The 21,858-nt window shown below is 45.0% G+C and overlaps 1 protein-coding gene across 2 annotated transcripts in view; it reads right to left on the bottom strand.

Moving 5' to 3' along the window:
* The window catches only part of KLHL5 (kelch like family member 5), a 51,562-nt gene that overhangs the window by 20,512 nt on the left and 9,192 nt on the right, over positions 1-21,858 (bottom strand). The window contains exons 1-2 of one of the 2 annotated variants that reach the window (XM_033161344.1): positions 8,922-9,427; positions 1,253-1,435 (exon numbers count right to left, since the gene is read on the bottom strand). In XM_033161344.1, coding sequence (XP_033017235.1) covers positions 1,253-1,435; positions 8,922-9,304 — 566 coding nt within the window. In that variant the 5' untranslated portion in view covers positions 9,305-9,427. Of the gene's footprint in view, positions 1-1,252; positions 1,436-8,921; positions 9,428-21,858 lie in introns of those variants that run through there. The other variant, XM_033161345.1, reaches the window with a different exon arrangement.

Genomic DNA, 21,858 nt, shown 5'->3' with positions numbered 1-21,858 from the left:
CCCACTGCTGCCAGACTGCCGCTGCTTCACCCCCCCCCCCCCCGCCCAACAATGTTGATTCTGCTGCTGCTAAACTGTTGCTGCTGGTGCTGCCTAGTAGCCTGCTGGCAGTCTGGAAGTCCCAGATTATTTGTATTCACTCATCACCATACTTTGGATTTCCATTTGGTAAAGGTAAAGGTAAAGGGACCCCTGACCATTAGGTCCAGTCGTGTCCGACTCTGGGGTTGCGGCGCTCATCTTGCTTTACTGGCCAAGGGAGCTGGCGTACAGCTTCCGGGTCATGTGGCCAGCATGACTAAGCCACTTTTGGCAAACCAGAGCAGCACACAGAAACGCCATTTACCTTCCCGCCAGAGCGGTACCTATTTATCTACTTGCACTTTGACGTGCTTTCGAGCTGCTAGGTTGGCAGGAGCAGGGACAGAGCAACAGGAGCTCACCCCGTTGCAGGGATTCGAACCGCCGACCTTCTGATCGGCAAGCCCTAGGCTCTGTAGTTTAGACCACAGCGCCACCCGTGTCCCATTTGGTAGCCAACACCAAAACCAAACATCCTATTTGGATGCATTTTGGCTTGCCTGCTGCTGAAAGTGACCATGAGGTGATTGATAATAACATAATTTATCTTATGTAGTAGCAGTAGCAGTTCACCTCTGCGTAGTTCCTTCTTGATTTCAGGCATCGTGATATATCGCGGTGTTCAGCTGGTGATATCGTGATATTGAAAACCAGTTATCGCCCAGCCCTAATGGGTGCAAGCATCTACTTCCTAGTAGTAGTAATAGACAACCAAATGGTATTGGGAAGTTCATGAATGAAAAACAAACAAAAGGCTAGCAACAATTCAATAAATAAAATTTGCCTTGTATATCACATTTGCCATTATAAGCAGAGTCAGCTAAAGACTTTAAGAGTTATCAGCTGTTTACAAACAAGTGCTTTGTTATGGCTTTTAGCTAAATGAATAAAATTATTACCTTACCTACAGACAAATATGCACCAGCAGCTCTTTTCACAAGCAGTGAACTGTTTATGTAAAAACTACCCATGTGCTTCATTTTTCTATGGTTTTCAAATTACTGCAAATATTTCTTTTGGACAAGACTTTTGCATTGACAGCTGTTAGAAAAATATCTTTGGTTCAAATGACCACATGAACATATTGCAAGTGGACTAGTTATGGAATTTTTTCAAACAGTCAATTTGGGAAGTTAGTTATAACTTTAAAAAAGTATAATTGCATATTTACCTGTGTGCTGGAATCCGACGGTCACCAGCAACTAATACTACATCACACAACTGTTTGTGTCTCAGGTAATTTTCCATCTTTTTAAAGGTTTGCTCTGCATGGTTGAGAGCCTGGAAAAATTCATCGGATGTACAAGGCTCCATTGTATGACACGATGACAGAGTCTGGCTGCTACTAGAGGTCCTGGAAGCACAAAAGGAGTATATTTTAAACTCATATTCACATCCTGAAATAAAAGATGTTTGCATTAAGCATTTCAGAAAGTAGTAGACTAATTCATTTGTAGGCATTTTTGACAAAGTACAGAATCTCTTACAGTAAGACTTGCTGTGACTGACAAAAGATTGGATACTAATGGAACATATCATAAGGATTTTTTTTAAAGTTATAATTCTTACAGCATTTAATCATTGCATTCCCACCAACAAAGGCATGTCAGTTAGTTCTACAATGCAAACTGCCTTTGTACTCCATTTGTATTATTCAGTTTCCACTTTCAAGTGCTACTCAGTTAAAGCAACCATACAATGCAGAATAACCACAATTCATGAAGTAACAGGTCAACAAAATACATATATATTTTAATGCCTCTTGCATTCCCCTCTTGCATTCCCAATGCATTTTTGTTTTCCCGTTGAACTTTTTTCTCTGCCAATATAAAACTAGCTTTATCTGTGGAAATGGTTTAAAATTACATGACAGTATTTTTATAGAACAGTATACCAAAGAAGTCAGACTAGCTAACAAAAACACTCTCCTGCACATACATCCAAAGAGATACTGAAGTCCAAGCATCGTTTTATGAGCTCCAGCCATCTCTCTGAAATCAACTGGAGCACCATGCTAATGAACATCTTATGCCAGGAAAAGTGGTTAATTGTTCAGCAAAGATGCAATTAATGCCACTGGCAATTATGTGATCATAATTAGGTTTCAAAATTAACAGCCTATTAAGAAGATATATAGGTGGATGGTAGAAAGAAAGCAGCAGTGACCTCTAACATATCTTCCCACTCCAGCAAGAAGCAGAGCAGCAGGAGGCTCAGCTACAGCCAAGGCTGCAGGCAGTATGTTTGTGAAAGCAGGGCATCTTTGCCTCCTTCCATGGAGTAAAAAAACAACACACATTGCTGACTGGAAGAAGCTAAGGGTCAATGCCACCCCACCTATGCCTTCAAATGAGTAATGACTATATACATGCTTGAGAGAAGGGCCATCATCCACTTCTAACAGAGTCCACATTAGGAAAGAGTCACGTCTCTTCCCCCCCACCAACCTACTGTGGGTTTATTTTGTGGGTTTATTCTGCAACCTGTCATTCACACAATAACAGTGCATCAGTGGTGGAGTGATGCAGGACTACCTACACATCATTTAGTTTTATTATTTGTTATGCAATGCATCCCCAGTGTTACCACATTATTGGCGTCTGGAGAAGCACTACAACACAACAAAAGCAGGAAAGACACACAGATAACATTTGTGGATTTCAGCAGGACATTATGGGACATGCACTGATGAAGCAGCATGTCCACACTGAATCTTTGCAGGCGCAAACTGCATTTTTAAATTGTTTTATTGTTTCACAGAACACAAGGTAAATAAGCAAGAAGGAAACAAGACCCCTCTGCACAACCTCCACCCCACCCCCCTGGACAGGTCAGCCACCAATGTAATAAATAAAAGATTAAAAATCAACCCGGAGTACTTCTCCACATGCAACCATGGGAGCCAGGCAGACAAAAATCATGTTTCTTCATAGCCACATAAGCTATCAAGCTCCACCACGTTGAATAAACTTGCCCAGTCCTTAGAGCACCATTTTGTGTGTGTTATACTTTCTATCAAGGCCAAGTTCCATATCTGGGTAGTCCATTCCCTCATTAAATTGCCTGTATATAGGATAAGTGATTTGACTTGTGATTAAATTGCCTGATAATGTTCTCCAGTGCTTGGCTATAGTTAGTCTGGCAACCACAATTAGGAACATGGTAATATATAGGTAAGCCTTTATGGTTCACATCAGAATACAGTGGTACCTCTGGTTACATACTTAATTCGTTCTGGAGGTCCGTTCTTAACCTGAAGCACCACTTTAGCGAATGGGACCTCCCGCTGCCGCTGCACCACCAGAGCACGATTTCTGTTCTTATCCTGAAGCAAAGTTCTTAACCTGAAGCGTATGTAACCCGAGGTATCACTGTACTCAAATTTTGTTGACATTTGAATAAGGCAGGCACCCCCAAACTCAGCCCTCCAGATGTTTTGGGACTACAACTCCCATCATCCCTAGCTAACAGGACCAGTGGTCAGGGATGATGGGAATTGTAGTCCCAAAACATCTGGAGGGCTGAGTTTGGGGATGCCTGGAATAAGGCAACTGCAGGTCTGATATTTTACAAAGTAACAATAAAAAGGTCAATGATATGAAACAAAGGAGGGTCATAACAGACAATTTCTAAAAGCCCACATTTTTCGATTAGTGCTACAATTGGTACTAGAGCTGATCCAGCATCAATGATGCAATGTTCTCTCCATCTGCAGTAGAAGAGGGTAGTCTTGATAAACGAGGATTCTGTTTGCACCAAAGCATATCTAATCAATTGTATGCTTTAGTACTGGAGAGGAGAAACAGCTTATGTAAACTGTTTTAAACAGCAAAAAAGTTCACAGAATGTCAGTGTGATGCTATAGGAAGCCAAGTTGGTCATGCTGGTGTTTGCCAATTTTGTACAGGGGGAATACATGAAATTAGTAAACTTTGCAGCAAATCCGTTTGCCAATGCATCTGAACAGGAAGGCTGTGGTTTACGCTTGTCAAAGAAGACTGAAAGCCAGGATCAAAATGCGGTTTTGGTGCTTGGCTGCAACAGCAAATGATGGTTAGCTGCAAGCCAGGAACTAAATAATTAAGCAGAGCATCTGAAGGAAGGAGCAGAAAGTATACAAACACAGGGCTCAATCCCTTAATGCCAAACTATGGTTTGTTGTTCTGTGATATGGTGAGTACAGGGGCGTGTGTGTGTGTGTGTGTGTGTGTGTGTGTGTGTGTGTAGCACAACTATGCTGATGGACTCCAAGGTAGCATTCACTAGAATCTAGATGACATAGATGAGTACATGTACAACTACGGTATGTTCTTCCCAACATTCACATCACTAACCTGAACATAAAAGGAGACCTGCTAGATTAGACCCAAGGCCTATCTAGTCCAGCATTTTGTTTCCATAGTAGCTAATGAAAGCAGGACATCAGCACAGTCACACTCCTCCATTGCTGGACCCCAGCAACTTGTATTCAGCTGCATGCTGCCTTTGATCCAGGATGCCATCGGGACTAGTAGCCACTGAGAGACAAATTCATGGGGGCTAAAGCTAATTCAGCCTTCCTGAACCTGATGTCTTCCAGGTGTTTTGAACTACAACTCCCATCAGTCACAGGCAGCATAGCCAGCAGTCAGGGATGATAAGTGTCATTCAGAAACATCTGGAGGACTAATAGTTCCGTACCTCTTGTTTAATGCCCTGTGTGAAGTACTTCCTTTTGTCTGCCCTGAATCTACCATCTCTCCACTTTATTGAATGACCCTGGGTTCTAGTATAATAAGAAAGGGAGGAAAACCTCTCTAGTCACTTTCCAATACCATGCAAAATCTGAATTCTGTCAACTGAGATGGGTGGGGAAGTTACATCTTTTTCAGATCAAAGTGTTTGAATTCTAGTGTCATATGCTTACGGTATACCGAGGAAAGATGCCCAGTTCCCCTGCAACAATTGAACAACTGCGTTCATTACACAAAATGTCATATTTCTTCTGTAATTATCTTTAACAGCACGATTCTATGCATATCTACTCAAAATTAAGCAAACTACGTTCAATAGGTCATACTCTCTAGTACTTGTGTATAAGGTTGCAGCCTAAATCTTCTGGAAGAAGAGTGAAGGTGCACATAAAAATATTACAGTAATAAAATTTTATATTTTCATCCTAACATGTTTCAAGTGCAGATACTTTTTCAAAGGACTCTTTCAAAAGGATGTGAATTTTAGTTGATAAACCACAAGCAGCTGGTTCACTTGGTGGTGAATATAAGAGCAAACTTGCTAGGTGATTTAAATATACAATTTAATGAAATCACCCAGTCTTGTGTGAAGTCTGTTGTTCAAGCACACTTAAAATCTGTTACAAACACAGACCTACTTTACTATCAAATCCTGCTAATTTAAAGAAGAAAAGCATGGTGTGGTCACAAGAGTCCTCCTACTTCTTATGTTCTATCATTGCAAACAACAGCCAAGGGGATCAGCTAAAGCACCCACACCCACATAAAGCACATATACAAGATCTTGAAAAAAAGATGCTTGAGAAGCATCTTTTCTGACAACACACAGTGCAATTGAAGTATGAGCAAATGTGAGAGAGTACAACTGTCACTTCACTACAGGTTTATTTATAACCATATATGCAAGATCTCAAAGTGGCTTGGATTTTTATTATTATTTTTGCCAAATTAGTTTAGGGATGCTTGAGGAATTTGATCTTTACAAATTCAACTAGAAATTGACCTGATCTGCACATCCCAAACTAATGTATACATCAAACTTAGCTATCCACTGGATTTCCCACTTCCCAAATGTTCCCTAATTTTGGGAGAAAATGTAGAAATATGCTTCAAGGTGCAAATTTTGTGCATGAGATTAATGCAGAAACAAGACAGAATGGATTACTGGGTGAATACACGAGAAAGTGACATAAACCAGAGAAAAATCAGTTTCTCCAATCCTAACTTTGTTCTTAGACTTTTGCCATTCATATCTATAAGATAATTTAGAATCACTCAAATTTAAAAACAAGCAAGCAAGCAAAATACATCATTATAAAGCAACTAAAACATTTCAACCATTTTCAAGTATATACATAAACTACAATTGAACACCAAGGTGTAGATAACACCTTTGGCTAAATTTGACACCCATAATTTTACATTTTTAAAGAAATAGCACCCAGGAGAGGTTGCTAAAGACAATCTTCTATGCCAAGGTTAGGTTCTATTTCCAGCAACATGGCAGGTAATTTAATTATCCCCAGAACAAATAGTAGTACACATTGACACCATCATCACAACTTTTATTTACAATTACATGAATGCTTCAGCTACCAGCTTTAGCTGTTTCTGAATTGCAAGCATCTCTGCTGTTAGATACTACAGTAATTCTGCAATCCAACTCCAGAAATCTAGGCAATTTCTGGTATGTCTTAGGTCTCTATCAATTGTAACACTACAAATGGAATTCCACAGGAAAAGTCTTCATTTCATTAGATCCATAGGAGAAAGGAGATTTAAATGCTAATAAAAGACATAGGTGTGCATTGTTTTTGTTTTCATTCATCTTTTACTACTCATATCTTAAGTAAAAATTGCAAAGCAAGATTTTGATAAAGTTTTTGACATCAGAAAATATTTCTAATGAAGAAAGCTATGCCTTGTTTTATAAGAAAACACAACAAAAATTCTCTTTGTTGATAGTAAGTAAAAGTAAAATAAAAGGAAGAAAAGGAAGAAAAAAAAAGATGAAGGAAAAAATACTAAATACTGACGAGACTCCAGCTTTTATAAACAGAGATGAATGTCTACTTACATGCTGTTCCCCATGCCAATGTATTTCATGCAAGAAGGTGGCATCACAAGGGGGGAAATACCAAAAGGCCCTAACTAGGCAGGCAATCTAAGCAGCCAGAATAGTGGAGAAGGAAGCCTTTTGGACCAGAATGCTTTGACCACGCCGGACCCAACCTTCAGCAGACTTAAGACCTGAGTGCACTGTTCTATCAGACCTTTCCACCTCTTCTTAGCTTAAGTGATAAATCCTGTAGGCTCAGAGACACACATGCTGGCCACATCTCACACAACAGGACCTCTTACTCCTAATCAAGTTGATGCAGCTGGACACTGAGCATGTTGCGATTATTGGCGAAAATGCATGCTTGGGCTGGGAGCTGGCAACCGTAAGTGGGGAACTGCAAGAATGGATTGACACCTTGTTGGAAAGTGTATAGCACTTTATTGTAGCATGCCTGGTGTTGTTTTGTAACTTCACACAGCTAGAGAGGGCTAGATGAATAAATGGCATGTACACTTGACCTCCAGACTTTGCACTTCTCTACAGTCATCTTCCATTGCATGCAAACATGGGATTGGATCATGCCCATTAACCTGCATATACATTAGCATGTTTGCAAGTGCAAATGAAGGTAGTGGTGGGGATACAGTCACTCTATTATCTGGGGATGCTGTATCTGGAGAGATGCTAATGTTTTCTTCCACATTTATTTTAAATACTATAGTATTTAACCAGCCCCCGCACCACTTTAATGATGATCACCAAGAAACCAGAATTGCTGTTCTGTGCTACTTTGTACTCCAGAGAAACATCTCTGCAAGAATGGGACCTTTCTTTTACAGAATTCATTTGACACCTTGCAAATAATTTGTAATGTATTTGTACAAACACTAAAATCAGTCCATGTAGCCAGAAGTACAAATATTACTCTAGCTATCTACATGTATTATTTACAAAGTTGAACACACTAATAGTTCCATGACATATACATATATATACCTAGTTCCTTTTTCAAATATTTTGGATTTAAACCTTCAGCCTCCATACAATTTTTCCACATGACACTTTAAAAAAAATGCATTGAAAATAAGCCAAATTTGTGTTTTTCCTTCCAGCTCTCCTACCCTTTTGAAATATGATTTCTTCTCTGGGCAAAAAATCAAATAAAAATACGCAAATACACTTTGACTGGAGGGATCAATCAGCAACCAACTTCATCAATACACAACATTACAAAGTGCAAAGTAGCGAAATACATTTTAAAAGTACAACTTCTGTAGTATACAGCTGAATAAATTAAAGAAGATAAAAGAAAACTTGACACCTCCCCCCAAAATAAAATTGCAATCAAAAAATTTCTATAGGGAAATAAACACAGTAGGGTAAGTTCTTACAGGGCAATCAAGTATATGTCTTCTCAGTACGCCCTATTAGGTTCAATTGGATTTACTCTTAGTTAAGTGTATATAGGACTGCTGTCTCAAATACTACAAAATACCTAAAATGTTCAGCTAGCATAATGTTAAGACAAAATGTTATTTTAATTTTACTATTAATGCAACTCCAGTCATATATTCTCTACAGTATGACACCCAACCTTTTCCAGCTAGATTGGTTCAAAGAGCCTCAAAAACTAACATTAAATATTACTCTGTTTCTGCCTCATGTTCAGAACACAAGGAGTACCGGCAATTTCCAGGGGGGGGGGAATAGGTCAAGGTAGCACATTAGAATGCAGAACATACCTAGAGATTATAGCTAAAATATCTCTCTCCTGGTTCCATCAACCCTTCTTCGCAGAGCCTTGAAAATGTAGCTGCTATAGAATGCAAATCCCATCTCCAGCCTCTTTAGAAATACTTTTGATACAGGTTTGCAATGCCAGTGAAAGAAACATTATATATACACTGCAAAATAGTTAGAATTCCAGTGCCTTGCCTGCACCATGGTTAAGTATTTTTACAGCACCACAATGGAAGGTCCCCCCCCCCATTTTATGCATATAAATATAGGGCACAACTAATTTCTCACAATAAGGAAGTAACAACCTGCATGAACTGCTGTCAGATACATTTTCTTCTTCACTAGCTCCGTCTTCAGCATATGGTCTTTCAAGCCAATGTGCACCTTCACAGTCCTCTGCGATGAACTCAAATGTAGGCACTTCAGAGCTGGATGCCATTGGCCAAGAAGGTGAATTCTGGAAATCCTGTTGGTTGGACTTCGGAAAACCAATTGATGTAAAAGGCAGTGGTAGGGTGCCTGGATTCAGGAACTTTATCCCACCAGTAGTTGCATTATGTCCTCTGTCCCAGAAGTCTCCTGGCTGGCAGTCGATGCTAGGTTTAGGAGTAGATTGCTGGTGCCCAAACCACCTCCATCTGATTTTTAAAATCTGCTTCACGTCGAACTCTTTACGAGAGCCAGACATCTTCAGCAAGAGCAAGTTATCGTCTAGGCAACAGGGCAAGCAGCAATGCACATAAAGAAGATTTGTTCATCCAACCAGGACAAGAGAAACACATGGTCTGCCTGTTTATGAGTAGATGGGTGTCGCTACCCCTTTTTTTCTTTTCTTTCTTTTGAGAGAATACTATTACATTCAAATATGGAGCACAGGATTTTGTAGGAAGCCCTCTTATCTAAATAATTAGAAGGGATAATTAAAAAGAAAACGAACAGAGAAGGCTGAATTGCTACTTTCATTAGGAAGGACACTAATCAGCTTCATTAAAGCATCCACTGCATTTTCTCTTGCTTGTCTCCTCATCCTCTTACCATTAACTCCTGCCAGCACTAACAGCTTGTATAAAAGCACTTTCAGAGACTGTCCACAAGCTTTTTGCATGTCGATATCCCGATCCCCCCCGTGAAATAAAGACACAAGACACCGTAGATTAAGGTTAAATGGAGAATAAAAGGCCACAACTTTATTGGTTCCGGTTGTTGAGCGGTATTGGCTTTAGGCATTGGATCTAACTAGACTATATCCGACTCCAGCACGTCGTGCAGGCAGTCCAGGAAGGGTTAACCACTGTTGGGGTGAGCCCTTGCTGCTGCACATCAGCTAAGGACACACCCCGTGATCACCGATCTGGGGCGTGCCTTAGGCCCTCACCACCCACGGCTTCGGACACGGACACGCCCCCCGGACTCCTTTACGAAGTACCCTTCAGCGCTTGGGGGGAGGTGCTGGCCCGTCCTCCCCCCCCACATCCTGACCTTCCTGACCTTATCCAATGCCTAACCGCCAAACCAAAAGTTGTGACGAGTTGCTACGAGGTAGGCGAAAAAACCACAAGGCGGAGCCAATTTGCCAGGTGGAAAAATTCCTACCTGGCCCCTCAACGGCGACCAATCGTGATCCATAGCAAGGTCAATAGAACCTAACCTAACCTAATAAGGGGAGGGTGGGAAGGGAAAGCTGGAGAGATTGGGAGCCGGGAGAAAGAGGGCGAGCTCTGGCTGCGTGCCCACTTAAGTGCAGTGGGCACGCCCTAGCCGGCTGCGCCGGTTGGCCAGCCAGCTGGGCACCGCACCCAGAGCTCGCCCAATAGAGTCGGGGGATGCAGGCATCCCCCGAGCACGTGTAGGGCTCGTGATTCACTGCAACCCCCCCTCCTTTCTAATGGCGGAAGGGGCTTTGCATGTCGATATCCCGATCCCCCCCGTGAAATAAAGACACAAGACACCGTAGATTAAGGTTAAATGGAGAATAAAAGGCCACAACTTTATTGGTTCCGGTTGTTGAGCGGTATTGGCTTTAGGCATTGGATCTAACTAGACTATATCCGACTCCAGCACGTCGTGCAGGCAGTCCAGGAAGGGTTAACCACTGTTGGGGTGAGCCCTTGCTGCTGCACATCAGCTAAGGACACACCCCGTGATCACCGATCTGGGGCGTGCCTTAGGCCCTCACCACCCACGGCTTCGGACACGGACACGCCCCCCGGACTCCTTTACGAAGTACCCTTCAGCGCTTGGGGGGAGGTGCTGGCCCGTCCTCCCCCCCCACATCCTGACCTTCCTGACCTTATCCAATGCCTAACCGCCAATCGAGCCAAAACATTTGGCTCGCCGCCAATACCCTCACACCCGAAACCAATATCTATTTTCTCTACTTTCTCTCTAACCAATGTCTTATATCTAATATGACGTCTGCTATCCATACATCGTTTCCTGCGTCAGAAAGGTGCACCCCATCATTCCTGTACAAAGCGGTCTTGCTGAACTTTATAGCGGGGTGAGCAATGACCCGCCCCCCCAATGCAACCACGCGGCGGGCCACCGCCTTATCCAGCAGCTTCCTAGCTCTGTTCACCGCAACCGGGCAAGTGCAATCGCGCCAAACGCTCCGCTCCAGCAGCGAAGACCAGAAAATGATCAGATTCGGGTAAGCAGCCAAAAGTCCATCAAAGTCCGAGAATATTTGCCATTGTAAGTCCACGCCTTTCCGATATGCTAAATCATTTTCGCCCAATTGCACGACCAATGCGTCGGGGGGGCCGTGCGCTGCAGCTCTAGCTTGCACTGTCGGGAGGAACTCGTCCCAACGCATCCCCCTCCTGGTCAGCCAAGTGATGTCCGCTTGAGCAGGTAGCCCGAGGTTGCGACCCAAACCGCGGTGAAAGGCCCGGTCCCTGGCCCAGTGCATGATGCTGTGGCCCACTAACCAAATCTGCACGCGGCGGCTTCCTGGAAGAGGTGACAAGAGAGGTACTGAGAAAACTGTGCTATCAGGTGATTATGGAGCAGACTGATCATTTAAGTTGGGATGAGTGGGCAGGGATCACTTGGCATTACGCAAATAACCTTTGTATGCTTTAGACTTCCAACGCCCCAAGTCTTTTATCCTCTCCACTGATAAACCCATGTGCATGGCTGTCGTAGCTGCGCCAATACGAAAGGAGTGTGCGGCGAACTTTGCTGGGGGAAGACCACAGGCTGCGACTGCCTTGCGCATTACCCTTGTGAACTGCAGGCGCGTTAGTAATGTGCCATCATGATGTATAAGTAATGGGCCCGGAGAAGGTGGTCTGAGCTGCAGGAAACGGCGGGTGTCTTTTACTGGACACGGGCCCTTTTGACCCGTGGCTTGTAGGCGCATCCAAGCTCCCGACCCCTTCTGATCCGTTTTTGAATGCCGAATTAAAATCAAAATTTCGGAAGGAGTTATTCTCAGGTCCTCCAGCCTGATACCCCGATTAGTTTGGCCCTCCCACACAACCTCGCCAATTCTGAGAGCCCCGAAGAATGCAATCGAATAGGCCGCCGAGAATAACCGCGCCTCAAATTTTGACCAGCAAATTCTCCTCAACTGCGAATGTATTTGTGCCAATATATCAAATGTGATGGGTTGCCTGTCGTCTAACTTTGATGGCTGCAGCCGGCGCCAGCCCTCAAGAGCTTTCCTTACCACAAAGTCGGCGCAAGGGTCGATCGAGAAAAGTGTTTTACTAAAAAATGAAATAGCCGCCGATTGGATATTAAGGGTTCTGGCGGCTCGACCCGACCTCCACAAGTGCGACAGGTACTGCAAGACCTCCCGCTTGTTTGGGGGAGCCACAGGGCCTATGCCTGACGCCCTGGCCCGGAAATCAATAAAATCAGCCCATGCTTTTTTATATGACTTTAGAGTGGAGGGGGCGACTGAGGCCGATACTCCCTTCAAGACGTCACACTCCCAAGGCTCCAGAGGTATTCCGGGAAAGGCTCCGGTAACTGCTGCGCCTCCGGTGCTAATAAGCGGAAGCGGTCCATCTGCAAACGAGATAAAGCGTCCGCAATATCGTTATTTAACCCCGGAATAAATCTGGCGCTGAAGCGGATGTTTAGTTTCAGGCAGGTAAGAACAAAGGAGCGCAGCAGCGCTGAAACCCTAGGAGAGCGTGACGACTGCCTAGAAAGGACACCCACAACGGCCTGGTTGTCGGTCCAGAAGCATACCTGGTGGTTCATAAGTTCGCTGGCCCACAGATGAACTGCCACTACAATTGGAAAAAACTCGAGAAAAGTGAGATCACGAGTAATCGGTTTGCCCTTCCAGTGTGATGGCCAAGGTTGGGCGCACCATTTTCCTCGGAAGTAAACCCCGAACCCCAAAGAACCTGCTGCGTCGGATTGTACTTGGAAGTCGGACCGCAGCCTTATTGTGTCTTGCCACAGGGAAACCCCATTAAAGCCGTCTAAGAATTGCAACCAGTTTTGGAGATCAGCCTTCACCCCTTTATTAAGGCGCACCCTGTGATGGGGTTTTTTAAGGCCGGCGGAAAGCCTGGCCAGTCTTGCGCAAAAGGGGCGACCAGGGGACACTACTCGGCAGGCGAAATTCAAGTGACCTAATAGGGATTGTATTTGCTTGAGGGTGACTTTCCTCAGTGGTAGGAGCTCCTGTATTAAGTCTTTTAGGGCTATAAGTTTATCTCTGGGCAGTCGGGATGTCTGAGCGATGGTGTCCAACTCTATGCCTAGGTAAGTGATGGTGGAGACCGGGCCCTCGGTCTTTTCTTTGGCTAGTGGGACGCCCAGTTCCTCGGATAATGACGCGAAAGCTCCTAACAGGTAGGCGCAATCCCCGCTGTCGGCACTAGCCATGAACAAAAAGTCATCCAGGTAATGAGTGACCCCCTCCAGCCCGGTCCTGTAGCGCAGGGCCCATTCCAAAAAGGTACTGAAGGCCTCAAAGGCTGAACAGGCTACTGAACAACCCATTGGCATGGCTTTGTCAACAAAATATGCTTCTTTGAACCTGAAGCCAAGCCACTTGAAGTCCTGAGGGTGGACCGGTAAAAGGCGAAAGGCGGACTCTATGTCGCATTTTGCCAACAAGGCCCCTTTTCCAAATCTGCGAATTAGCTTAATGGCTTGGTCAAAAGAAGCATACTTTACTGAGCACAACTCATGGGGAATTCCAGCATTGACTGAGAGACCCTTCGGGTGTGATAGATTGTGTATTAGGCGGTACTCCCCTGGTGTTTTCTTTGGGACTATACCCAGGGGGGATATGTGTAAGTCGTGCATGGGGGGGGCGGAGAATGGACCGGCTATTCTATTTGCTAGAATCTCCTTGTTAATTTTCTTTAGCGCGACGTCAGGCATTTCCCTCACAGACTTTTGATTTGGTGGGTTCCTAGAGGTTGGGGGCTGTGCAACAGGTATCCTAAAACCTTGAGAAAACCCTTCCCATAAATACCTAGCTGCTTCCTTATTGGGATAGTTTAAGAGGAGTGATTTTAAAGGGGTGAGTTTTATAGGGGAGAAGGCAAGGTCTAAGGAGATGTTACTGGCGATTGGCACCTGAGGCCTGGGATGGTCCAGAAGCACTTCTGGTACCTGCGTGGCCGCCACCCCTTCCCCCACGAAAGGACTGTTTTCCTTTAAAGCAAGAGGTGGAGGGGTGATTTCCCCAGCACCTGTCGCACTGATGAGCAAATTTACAGACAGGTCTTTTACACCACCCTTTGTTGTATTCCCAACATACCTGGAGTTGGGCTTCCTTTTTATATTCTGTTTTCCCCGTTTTATATGAGTCTGGTTGCTTCTTTTCCATGTAAGGGCCTACGTGCTCATTCCAATAATTTTGGTCGACTAGGTCCCAACGTGTGGTAGCCAGGAGTGACGCATTTCTCCGAAATGCCTCATCGTATGTTAGGGCTGCCGCTTCCCCCGCCTTAGCCCGCGCTTTCCTTATATGGGACAAATAGGCCAGGAGGTGCATGGCCCTCTTGGGGTAAGCAGCAACGACCACACCCATGAAAATCTGAAACCCGTCCAGCCAATTTTCAAACGTTCTTTCCACCCTTGGCTCCCTGTACCTCCGCCTCCCGTATGTCCTTTTCCTTTCTCCTTTTGCGGTAACCTTAACCGGAGGGAGGAGGGTGAAGATATCCACGTAATCCCCATTTAATATTTTTGTTCTTTTCTTATTAGTTAAGTGATTGCCCAGAATCACGTCAGAAGACACAAAGGTGGAGGTCTTAACATCCTGTACTAAAGACCCCCCCTTCCACTCCAGAGTGCCATTAAAGGTTTTTCTGTGTGAATTGGCCCTCCTTTCGTGGGCCCACAAAGGAAGGCCAACCAAATCTTCACCCTCCCCCCAATAGCCCTCCATAGACGCGTCGCTATCAGAATCAGAAGACGTACCTGACTCATCCTCAGAATCTGAGTGCTTACACCTTTTGGACTTCTTATGAGCACTCTTCTTAGACCTCTTCCTCCCCTTCCCGTCCTGACCTTGCTCTTGCTGGACCGAGGTCGATGCCCCCTGAATGGCTGCTGAGGTTGATGGCCCCGACTGGAAAGCTGCGGTTGCCGATATGCTTTCCTGCGGGTTAGCCGCGGTTGAAGGTCCTGGAGTGGGAGGCCCTGGAAGGTGCGGGTTAGTCGCAGCTGAAGATCCTGGAAGGGGAACAGTCGTGATGGTTGAATGGGCTGCCGAAGGGTCTGGGCGGACAGCTGTAGCGGAAGCGTGCTCCTGCTCCTCCTCCTCTGAGGACGTTTCGGACAGCACCCTCTCCTGGGAAGCGGCCTCGTTGGTTTCCCGAAAGCAGCTAGGAACACCTGGAGAAGACTGAACTACAACTGAATTAGATTGGTTAGAAGCAGATTTTGTGGTTGATGTTTGAGACCTGGTTGATACTCCCTGGGATTGCGAGCTGACCGACTGTGATGTGCTGAGCAGAGAGGCAGAGGTCCCGGGTCGCTCCTCGTCATCCACTGCTGTATCTGGAATGCAGTCTTGCGTGCTCTGCGTGGGTAGCGCTGGTATGTTAGCATTTGGCTTAATCTGTTGGTATAAACTATTGAAACCGGCCAGTAAATTTTCCAGCACCTGTGGCGAAATAGTGACAAGCGCGGCACCCTGTGGCTGCGCTGACACAGCCTTTTGCTTAGAAGCAGCCTTCTGCTTACCTGCAGAGGTTTTGGTAGCCTTCTGCTTGCCTGAAGAGGTTTTAGGAGCCTTCTGCTTACCCGAAGGGGTTGTCGCTGACTTCTGCTGATTCTCCTTTGGGGCCATTATGCTACTAAAATTAAGACGCTCCTACTCCCTGAATGCCTATTTATCCACTAATATATTTATCTAAATTATATATTTAAATTACAATTATTGGAATGTGACCCAAATCGCGAAAATTAGTATTGGATTTTAAGATTCTAATTATCTAATTTAACCCTATTTAACCCGAATGAACTAACTGACGACTGAGGGAAAGAAGCCAAGCAGTGATAACTGGGCCGCCTTAATAAACCCACTAAATTAATTCACAACTGGCAGCTTGCCGTTTAAGGCACCTGATGGTATGCAATAAGGGACGGGATTAATTAGGCTGCACAGCCTTAATAAACACCACGCTTAACAATTCAGCTCAGGACGGACAGCTTAAAGCTTAAACCAGTGCAAAGATTAACCCAATGTCATTCACAAGGAAGCAAACCTAAAAGATAACTTTGCTAGGCAATATAATGAAACAGAGAGGGCAATAACCTCCCCACCAGGCAGGAGAACTAAAGAATACGATGCACGATTAAACCTTTAAATTACCCCTCCTTGGGTGACGGAGCAAGGACTGGGTGCCCTGACAAGCACCACCACAAAATTAAAATTAAGGCCGCAGAACAATAAAGGCTGTATATGGGGCTGCACGGCCCTAACCAGCACCACCACCAATCAGTGAGCAAACCTTCCTAATGCACTTAACCGCGGGCCCAAACTAAAATAAATTGCCAGCAATATATTCGCCAAGAGAATAATAATTTCCTCACAAGCAGCAATAAGTATTAGCAATCCGGAGTGTAATGTAGCGTGCAATAAGTTCTTTTTACTAATTGCAAAACAGGAGAAACCCTTCGACACAACTAAAATGGCGGCGATGGCCAAGATACCCCGTCACTCCCACAATGGCCGCCTCTAATTAAAGCACGTGCCACTCTCAAAATGGCCACCTCAAACCACTGGATGAAGCCTCTATCAAAATGTCCGCCACACACAAAATGGCCGCCACCAGTGGATACACGTGGCCACGCTCAAGATGGCCGTTACGCTTAGCTAAACCCAGACTAAAACAGAACAGAAACCCCCGCAAACGAAATAATAATGACCCGTTTAACCAGCCCTGCGATATTCAAAGACAAGGAATCACAAATGCAACTCTCCAGGGCACCAACCCTCCCGTTGTGCCCAAGTTACGTTACCGTTCTTCTTAGAAAGGAGGCGGCGGTGTTCGGGGGACCGCTGTGAAGGCGCTCAGCGAGTGGATCCTGGTGGAAAAGAGGCAACAATGAGGCCAGAAATTGCAGGGGAGTAAAATTGCTCGGTGGGAACTCCCAGTGCTCCGGCCAGCCGATCAGCAGCCACGTGGGCAGGAGCAGAAATGCAGCGATCCAAATCTAGTGAGCGGGATGCACCCCGCTCAATCAGCTGCTGGGCGGCCTCCGCGGGGCCGGAGACACTCTAGGAAGCTCTGGGGAAGCTCTGGGAATCCCCGAAGCCGCTCTAGGAAGCGGGAAGCAGCGCCACGGTCGTCTGCTCTGGGAATCCCCGAAGCCGCTCTAGGAAGCGGGAAACAGCGCCTCGATCGTCTGCTGCTCGGCCTCCGCAGGGCTGGAGACGCTCTAGGAGCTGGGGGGGGGAATCCCCGCCGCGCTCAAACAGCTGAGAGGGGGAAGATGCCTCGGTTCACGCTAAGCTCTCCTCTCTCGCAAGCGGCACTAAGAGGGAGCGTCTCCTGTAGGCAAGGACGACTGCGGATGGCGGCGAGAAGATCTAGGGCGCGTTGCTCAGTAAGGAGCGGGAATCTGCTCCTGCGCGAAGCGAAAGCAGCAGCGCTCGCTCAGCTGGATGGCGGCCGCCTCACAGCTGATGGTCGGATCGGCAGAGCGAAAACAGAAAGAGCCGGCGCACGTGGTCACAGGAAACCGGATCCGCACGGCTTCTGCGCTGATCGTGCTCAGAAAGATCCCAACGCAAGACCTGCAAAGGAAAAGTGGCGTTTAAAAACGCCTTTTTGGAAGTGATTTCGAGTGATTTCAGCGAAAAAGGTAAGCTGCGCGGTCCGAGAAGCAGGCGTGATTCCTGGGCAGGAGCTCCAGCCGCGGCAGCCGCTTCTCTTCTCGCAGTGCTTGATCCGAAGAGTAGAAAGCTGGAGAGATTGGGAGCCGGGAGAAAGAGGGCGAGCTCTGGCTGCGTGCCCACTTAAGTGCAGTGGGCACGCCCTAGCCGGCTGCGCCGGTTGGCCAGCCAGCTGGGCACCGCACCCAGAGCTCGCCCAATAGAGTCGGGGGATGCAGGCATCCCCCGAGCACGTGTAGGGCTCGTGATTCACTGCAACCCCCCCTCCTTTCTAATGGCGGAAGGGGCTTTCCTAAACCACAAATGACAAAGAACACAATTCCTATGCTCTCTCAGAGGCTCTGTTACTTATCCTGTTAACCCTTTCCTTTACAAATATTGGGGTGGGGGGAGAGAAGTGGGAGAAAGAATTGAATCACCACCATTATTTCAAAACCCACTGAAATATTCTGCTTCAGTTAATGGCCACACATATATAAGAGTAATTCCAATACAGGGTAAACTGAACATAGAACAATTCCAATTTTGGTTTCTATTGTGTCTTTCTCCATTATAAAATATTGATGTAACTTTTTTAAAAAAGAGAATAGATGGCTAATGAATTGCAGGCTTTCCCCTATCAGTTATTTTAAGCACACAAGAAGGCTCCCTTTAGAAGGGAGAAGCCTCCCCCCCCCATGACATGAACAAAAAGGAACACAAATCTGACAAAACAAATGTTAGTGGAGAGGCATGATTTTTGCACCCCTGCCCCCGGGGTTACACATTTGGTGAGGGCCAACCTAGTCAACCCATAGGTATGCCTCTGTGGACAATTTCCCACCCCACATCACTGGTGTTTCGGAACTAGCAAGTACCCAGGTTCTCTGACTAATCCCTTTTCCATGTTTGAGTGTACAGCTTACTATAGACAGCAATTTCCAAACACTTATTTGGACAGAGTATGCTAACATATATGCATAGTCTATCATTTTCAGAGTCTAAGTAATATGGATGTGGCCCAATAGTGCTTTTTCTCAGCAATGTAATTCAAGTGTGGCTCCTGCTTTATCCTCCCTCCCTTGGTTTCTTCCTTTAAATTATTGAATGTTGTCTAAAAGAAGAAAAAGAAAAGAAAAGCTGATATAATAAAACATGAACAACAACAAAAACTTTTCTGACTACAAGCCACAAGGATTTGCCCTTTTATGAATAGGGTGCAGAAAAATTGCTCATATTTTGTTTGTGCTGATTTCAGCTTGAAACATATACTTGTGAAAATACAACTCCACAAGCACTGCCTTTCAGAGGAAGGTCACTGCAGACTTCTCTCCCCCAAACTATGGCTGGTAACATTACATTTTTACCTCAGTGACAGAGTCATTTCACACATGGCAGACAATTCAGCTAATCCCAGGCTAAGGGCTTCTAGTCCCTCCAGCAGTTCTGCATCACATAAGTAGCCTTAATCAGTATAAGCTACGCTCAGCCTTTGGGTCAGCTGGTCCTCTTCAACTGATACTGTCTGAATTCTTGCGATACAGCAGCTAATACATATTTACTAGCATTCTAGAAATCTAGACCATTATGCAGGCCAAACAGCTCTAAAACATTATTTACATTGTCTGAACCTTCTGTAAGAACTGTAATTTACTAATTTTTATAACATGCAATTACACTAAAAATTAGAAAATAGAACCTATTAGAGATTCAGCAACCCCAGGTATGCTTTGGCTAGATTCAAGTTGATTGGTTGATTTTTCTGAAGAATTTATACCCCCTCTAATTGTTTCCACACATGCAAAATTGTTGAAACAGAGTACTGACTTCTATTAACATTAAATTTGCATGGGCTAAAAAAGCAGGGATTTTCCATATTGCACTAGGTTTCTAAATTGATTAAATTAGAGCTGCCAACCAAGTGCTCTACTTTTGCTCAGCACATGCTGTTTTAAAAGATAAGAAAGCAGAACAACTTGCAATGTAATTAATCATCATTTCTCAACATATGCGGCTCCTGAATAATAAGCAGACTGAAAAAAGGCTTTGCATCAAAGCAGAATCCTAAATTTGACAGGAGGTATGGATAAAAACTCACATAGGCAGTGCAACATATTTTAAGAGTCTGAGGCCCGATTCATGCAACCAGTTTTAAAATGATGTGCAAAACTGCCCTCATACTATCATCATGAGCTGTTGTTGTTAAAAATCTAGAACAAGTTGTGTGAGATGGGTGGATAGAAGGATTAAAGGCTGATGAAGGTTTATTCAGATATGCCAGTACCATCCAACTCACGTTGAAGAGCTGAGAAAATATTCTCAAAACCTCACATCCCCAACAGTGGTTACCTATATAAGAAGGGATGCGGGTGGCGCTGAGCCTCTTGGGCTTGCTAATCAGAAGGTTGGCAGTTCAAATCTGCACAATGGGGTGAGCTCCTGTTGCTCTGTCCCAGCTCCTGCCTACCTAGCAGTTCGAAAACATGCTAGTGCAAATAGATACATAGGTACTGCTGTGGCAGGAAGGTAAAAGGCATTTCCATGCGCCCTGGTTTCCGTCATGGTGTTCTGTTGCGCCAGAAGCTGTTTAGTCATGCTGGCCACATGACCTGGAAACCTGTCTGTGGACAAACACTAGCTCCCTCAGCCTGAAAGCGAGATGAGCTGCAACCCCATAGTCGCCTTTGACTGGACTTAACCGTCCAGGGGTCCTTTACCTTTTACCTTTACCTACCTATATAAGCCCTACCTACTCTACAAAAAACTAGTCATCAGTAGTCCCTAGCATGACTGCAAGTTTAAAAGCAGTATTTTCAATTGAGCCTTTGATTCCCCCCCATTTATTCTACTTAATATGTTTATATAAAATTACTTGTAGCACTGTTTGGGGGGTGTCTTTACATGGTAAAATACAATTTAACACACAATGGCCCAGTCACATAGCACAGTAAGCCAAACAATGGCTTACCAGGAGTGTGTGAATGTGCGGGATCCTGGAGAGGAACGCACAGACACTTTGCTCTTTGCAATCTTTTTTACTCTTGCAGCACACTTACCTAAGCTTAGGTTTGGCTGAGCAGGTCACCTGTGGTTAAGGTCTTTCCTCACTAAATGCAAGCAAGTTCATGTGAATCTCACTAATTCCCCCAATTACGAAAGGTTACACTGACATTTCTAGGAATAATCAGGTTCAATGCAGTTATGCTTGTGTATCCAGTAAAGTTTCCCCAACAAACAGGTTTGTTGACACACTTGTAAAATACTGGCATTCTTCTTCAAGAAGCCACCCCCCCCCCCCAATGCAAAATAACTAGCGTTGAGAGCTAATCCACACAGCCACTTCTGAATCTGGCTGTCAATCCATGGCAACTCTGACCACTCCACTGAAATGAAATTCTCAAAGCTTGGGATGCTTGGTGAATGTCCATTTCTCACAAAAACATATGCATTCTGGGCTCAAGCTCCAACTCTCCAAAAAGTTGAGTTAAAATAAGTGTTTCACTTTGACAGTTCATGTTGTTGTTGTTGTTCAGTCGTGTCCGACTCTTCGTGACCCCATGGACCAGACCACGCCAGGCACGCCTATCCTTCACTGCCTCTCGCAGTTTGGCCAAACTCATGTTAGTAGCTTCAAGAACACTGTCCAACCATCTCATCCTCTGTCGTCCCCTTCTCCTTGTGCCCTCCATTTTTCCCAACATCAGGGTCTTTTCTAGGGAGTCTTCTCTTCTCATGAGGTGGCCAAAGTACTGGAGCCTCAACTTCAGGATCTGTCCTTCTAGTGAGCACTCAGGGCTGATTTCTTTGAGAATGGATAGGTTTGATCTTCTTGCAGTCCATGGGACTCTCAAGAGTCTCCTCCTCAAGAGTCTCCTCCAGCACAGTTCATAGGTTATGCCAAACTGTGGTTTGGTATCCCTCCCTACTTCCCACAC

Source organism: Lacerta agilis, chromosome 9 (assembly GCF_009819535.1).
Source record: "Lacerta agilis isolate rLacAgi1 chromosome 9, rLacAgi1.pri, whole genome shotgun sequence".
Taxonomy (NCBI): domain Eukaryota; kingdom Metazoa; phylum Chordata; class Lepidosauria; order Squamata; family Lacertidae; genus Lacerta; species Lacerta agilis.
Note: the sequence above shows the minus strand (reverse complement) of the source record. Positions and strands in the feature narration are given on the sequence as shown.